This window comes from Cryptomeria japonica, chromosome 7 (assembly GCF_030272615.1).
Source record: "Cryptomeria japonica chromosome 7, Sugi_1.0, whole genome shotgun sequence".
Taxonomy (NCBI): Eukaryota; Viridiplantae; Streptophyta; class Pinopsida; order Cupressales; family Cupressaceae; genus Cryptomeria; species Cryptomeria japonica.
In genome coordinates, this window is record NC_081411.1 from 764,972,419 (window position 1) to 764,977,712 (window position 5,294).

General features: G+C 33.4%; 1 protein-coding gene across 1 annotated transcript; it reads left to right on the plus strand.

Annotated features, from left to right (window-relative positions):
* Positions 1 to 423: 423 nt before the first annotated feature.
* LOC131059970 (auxin transporter-like protein 3) lies at positions 424 to 5,023 on the plus strand. Its single transcript, XM_059209194.1, has 9 exons — positions 424 to 537; positions 655 to 884; positions 1,791 to 1,976; positions 2,645 to 2,757; positions 2,874 to 3,057; positions 3,191 to 3,288; positions 3,826 to 4,033; positions 4,244 to 4,498; positions 4,745 to 5,023. The coding sequence occupies exons 2-9, from the start codon at positions 696 to 698 to the stop codon at positions 4,937 to 4,939; spliced, it is 1,428 nt and encodes a 475-aa protein (XP_059065177.1). The 5' UTR covers positions 424 to 537; positions 655 to 695; the 3' UTR covers positions 4,940 to 5,023.
* The last annotated feature ends 271 nt before the right edge of the window (positions 5,024 to 5,294 follow it).

Sequence of the window (5,294 nt, forward strand, 5' to 3'; positions counted from 1 at the left end):
TTTTGTAAATGTTGCTACTCTTGATCAACCTGATTGTGATTGAAACTTATATCGTTGAAGATAAGACTCCCAAAACTACACATGAAATTATAGCATTTAACAAGTGCTATCCAGACCACCCACTCCCAAACACACATATAGAATGCATATACTCCCACGTAACAGATCCCAACACATATATACAATGTATATACTGCATTATATTATTTGGAACGGGTAATACGGTTAGCCATGCTAATCTATTACATAATAATCATATTACAGTATATCTTGTCTATGGAGTGTGCCAACCGTGTGTTTATCCAATTAATTGATTATTTCTATACAAAAAACATGCAATGACGTGTCCAATGGTTTGGATTAAAAATGTCTATAAATAAAAAATTTGTTCCAACTATTATTTCGTCACTTTTGCAATGACTATTCTGTGCAGATTTTAAAACAAAAGAGAGCTATCTGGCCTGTATACTCGGTTTTCATTGATTTGTCATTATCTTGTATTGTTTCAACTAATTGGACACGGAGTTTCAATTTCCGGTATAATTGGATGGTTTGTCTTTGTTTTAGCCTTTTGCTGCAATTTTTCTTTTCAACATGGTGTTAGAATATAATTTGAAATATTGACCAAGGAATGCTTCTTTTGGTGGAGGATAGTTGTGAGTGGTGAGCAAGCAAGAAGAACTTTTAGAAGAAAAATGAAAGAGTCTGAGGTCATAGAAGGAGGACTTGGGCCAGAAGGAAATGCCAAAGCATCTGAAAATGGACACAATCTTCCAGCTTTGGAAGCCATCAAAGGAAGTCATGGATTCAAGGCTTGGGTACAAAAGACTCTCTGGCATGGTGGTTCTGTGTATGATGCATGGTTCAATGCTGTAGAAGGCCAGGTAAATTTTAATCTATTTTGAATCATATTTTATAATCTATCATTTTAATGATATAGCAAGGAAAGAAAAATTTCTAAATTAATATTAAATTAACAAACTCGCAACTGCTAAAAATAATTGAAAACATATTTTTCTTATATTGAATTTTACTCTTAGCTGAAGAGGTTCAGCCTATTGGCTCTGCCCGGATGACAAAAATACTTTGTGAAGGCTCTGGCTGGACTGGTAGCTCATGGGCTTCATGCCCTTGCTGGGTTGTCATGCTCGCAAGTCTGGACCTCCATAAAAAAAAATAAAAGTAAAAAAATTTTACCATATCATGCTCTTATTCTTGAGATCTCTTTATGTCTGGGCACCTTTTTTTGGTGGTATATCCAAGTGAAAAACAGTCACTGTATGAATCAGAGAAAATGGGTGCAAAGTTTAGAGGTTTGAATGTCAACCCAATTTTCATTTATTTGTTGGGTGAATGTGGGTATTATATTTTTGTTAGTAGATTGACAAATGTGGATCTTAGTTTGAACAAGTTTTTAGATTTGATTATGTAAATTTTTATTTTTATTAATATTTTGGTTCACAGTCCATAATCTATCATCAAAATGAGATATGAAAAAAGATTTTTTTTTGAATTAATATTAGATTTGACAAAGCTCGTAACTGCTAAAATAATTGAAAGCACATTCTCTTTATATTAAATTTTACCATCTCATACTCTTATTCTTGAGATCTCGTTATATCTGCACTTCCTTTTTCTTGTAATATCCAAGTGAAAAATCTTAAGTTAAATTTATTATCCTATATGACTGTACATGGTGTTTACGAACTTACCAAAATAAGTGCAGGTCTATCTCCATAATGGTTTAAGTTATAATGAGCTATTATTTCATTCGTGGTTGTGTTTTGCAGGTTGGCCAAGTCATTCTCTCAATGCCATACTCATACTCTCAAATGGGTTTTGGACTTGGGATTTTTTTCCACTTTCTATATGCAATTATTGGTATTTGGACCTGCTATATGCTGGCATGCCTATATCTTGAGTACAGATCTCGCAAGGAAAAGGAAGGTGTTGATTTCAGAAGACATGTCATCCAGGTATGTTATGATCTCTTTGCTTATTGATACTCTCCATTCATATAGGAGATCTGAAAACTTATACCCCTGCCACATTTTGTCCTCAGTTTTACCTCTTTTAACCAGTGTGTATCCATGATTTGCACCAATATAAGGTCGTCTGCAACTGCTAGGCAACAAGATTTTGTAAACTCTTTTTTTAATGGATCATATAGTTTGATTCAAAATGTTAAGGAAATAAATTCATGCAATTGATATCAGAAGCTATAACACAATAATATATAGACTGAGGAAATCATATGTCTACAAGATTTTATAAATTTCATGATGAAATGATGTTTAATTGATTCCAATGCAAGAGTTCTATATGAAATAATTTTGGCTCCGTGCTCTGTACTGAAGGATATGCAGTTGTAATACATTGCCTTATGTTTGATTTATCTATTATTCATTGAAAATAGCTGTTTCACTTTTGTGAATATTATTTAGATGTTAATAAGTATTATGTGGATCATTAATTTTCATGAGAGATGGATTCGTATGAAACAGTATTCATGAAATATGAATCAAAATTTTGACTTATAAAGAAAATGATTGAATCCTAATAAAAATGTTATAATGCCTACATCGAAAGATCAGGATTTCTTAATCAGTGATATGAGCTAATACGACATTTTCCTGTTTTGCAGTACCATGAAGTGATGGGGCATCTTGTGGGTAAATGGCTTGGGAAGGTTTCTCTCTTTTTCAATGTTGTAACAATGGGGTGTGTAGCAACTGTGCAAATCATTGCATGTGCAAGGTAATTAACACCCAACAAAACATAAAACATTGTCTATATATATTTTCTAATACTATTAGTATTCAATGAGAGATTAATACACTTTTTTATTGTATTTATACTATTGGATTCCTCAGCAATGCCTATTATTTGAATTCAAAGTACAACAAGAGGGAATGGGCAATTATATTTGGTGCTATGTCTATGCTAACATGCCTCCTGCCAAGTTTCCACAATTTTAGAGTGTGGTCTATCATGGGAGTTATAACAACCACTTACACATCTTGGTACATGGTGGTTGCTGGCCTCATTCATGGAAAGGTATAACTTCACTTTTCCAAAAAAGGAAGAAAACATTAGATTAGTAAATACAATTATATGTGCATTATATTAGATATTATCTTTGTTGAATTTTCATACTAGGGATTTCACTTATTGTTTTTGCTTGGATCAGGTTCCAAATGTGAAGCATTCAGCACCCCAAGATCTTGTGAAGTTCTTCACAGGAACAACCAATATATTGTTTGCATTTGGAGGTCATGCTATTACTGTGTATGTTGTTTATTCTTCTCTCAGTTACTTCAAGTTATTTTGCATCATTGATATTTTCTTCTCAGTTATAAAGCAGTTCCTAGGCAGAACAGGCAGTACCATGAAATCAGCATTGAACAGAACATTTGAATGAAACCAAGCACCACTTATGCTAAGAGAATGGTTCAGTGATTCGCCAAAACTCGGTGAGTCACAGGTTGAGTGACCCTCGGCGAGTCCTGGGTGGCTCAGACTCGGCAAGGCTGACTCAACTCGCTCCAGGCAAAAATCACTAGAAAATTGGTTTTTTTGCTGGAGTTCTAACGATTTTTTGCGAGTCCTGTCAATTTTTTGTCGAGTCCTGAATCGGGTCAACCACGCCGAATCCACGCCGAATCCGAGTCTCATTTCTATGGTCAAATGTGATCTCATCTGAAAGTGTCTAGCCATACATTGATTTGATTCAAAGAGAAAAATTACAGTTTTTTTTAACAAATGAATATTTGCTAAGTTTCTTTATACATAGAGCTACCCTGACTTTTTCTTTTCAATTTGCAGAGAAATTATGCACGCTATGTGGAGGCCAAAGTCATACAAATATGTGTATTTATGTACAGTAGCTTATGTTATGACAATCACCTTGCCTCACTGTATTATACTCTACAAAAATTTTGGAGATGTGCTTCTGGATCACTCTAATGCCTTGTCTGTGTTTCCGAGAACCATTTTCAGAGACATTTCCTTAAGTTTCATGATTATCCACCAGGTAAACTAAAAAATTACAATCTGATAGTAAAGTAAGTACAACATTTTTCATTCTATTTGTGCATTCATTAGATGATGAAGTTGTGATTGGGGAATCCCTCAAGTGATGAAAAATCCATCTAGTGAAGTTTTGATAGCAAAATTCTTGCAGTGAACTTTGTTTTATCCAATGAAAAATCCAACCTTTGCTCATAGGGGTCTATGAATGCAGGCAGTAGCTTTTGGAATGTATGTAATGCCACTGAATTTCATGTGGGAGAAAGTAATCGGAGTGCACAGTTCTAAATACTTGATCAGAGTAATTAGTCGGTTGCCAGTGTCAATCCTATTATGGTTTTTGGCCTTATTAGTCCCCTTTTTTGGACCTTTGAATTCCATGATCGGATCAGTAATAATGAGCTTCTCTGTATTCATTATTCCTTGTTTTGCCTACATCAGGGTTTTCAGAACCCAGAGCTCTAGACAGGTAAACAAACTTCTGCAAATCTGTACACTGTGTATGTTTTTTGAATGATGTTTTAGATTGAATCCACTTTTCTTCTTTCTGATGATGAATTGCTAAGTGCAATCCAGAACATGATCAAAAAAACATACACAGTTTTTTTTCAGAAACAAATCTTGCATCAATATTTCAAATTGATATGAAATTGGATACTGAAAATCATGTAATTTGACTATCATTAATGATTTTTTACTTGTACAATGTTTGCAGAATGCTGCTGAGAAACTAGCATCTTGGTTGCCGGGGTGGAATGGAATTATGGGTATAAACATAAGCATAATAGTTTTGATCGCAGTTCTTGGATTTTGTTTTGGGAGCTGGGCAAGTATTTCTAATCTTGCCCGGCAGGTTAGTTCTTTTGGTTTTTTTGAAAAGTGTTATCAATGCGACACTGTAAAAAAGTAAAGCCATGCTTTGTGTATGAAGGATGGTAATCTTGTAAATTATGGGTAGATCTCATTTCAGATACTATTCTTCTAAGGTGTATTGATGAGGATATCAACCATTATTTGTTTTTTAATTGGAAAAATGTATATTGTTATATTTTTTTCTGATCTTAAAGTTGTTTTCATGGTCATTTGAATCCTGTGATGATGGTTTTTTTGTTTTTTTTTAATTTATTGGAAAATTTTCTAATATATTATATTAATTAAAAGATTTTAGAAAGTCATTTTAGATGGTTTATGATAAAAAATGGTTATTTAATATATGGTTAAAAAAGTAAAGTTTAGAATATCAAGAATATCAAAATGAATTAAGT

Excerpts from the sequence above, each read along its gene's own strand:
- LOC131059970 (XM_059209194.1), top strand. The coding sequence starts at position 696 with ATGAAAGAGTCTGAGGTCATAGAAGGAGGACTTGGGCCAGAAGGAAAT. Across the intron at positions 885-1,790 it reads TCAATGCTGTAGAAGGCCAG|GTTGGCCAAGTCATTCTCTC; the intron begins GTAAATTTTAAT and ends TGTGTTTTGCAG. Across the intron at positions 2,758-2,873 it reads CAAATCATTGCATGTGCAAG|CAATGCCTATTATTTGAATT; the intron begins GTAATTAACACC and ends TGGATTCCTCAG.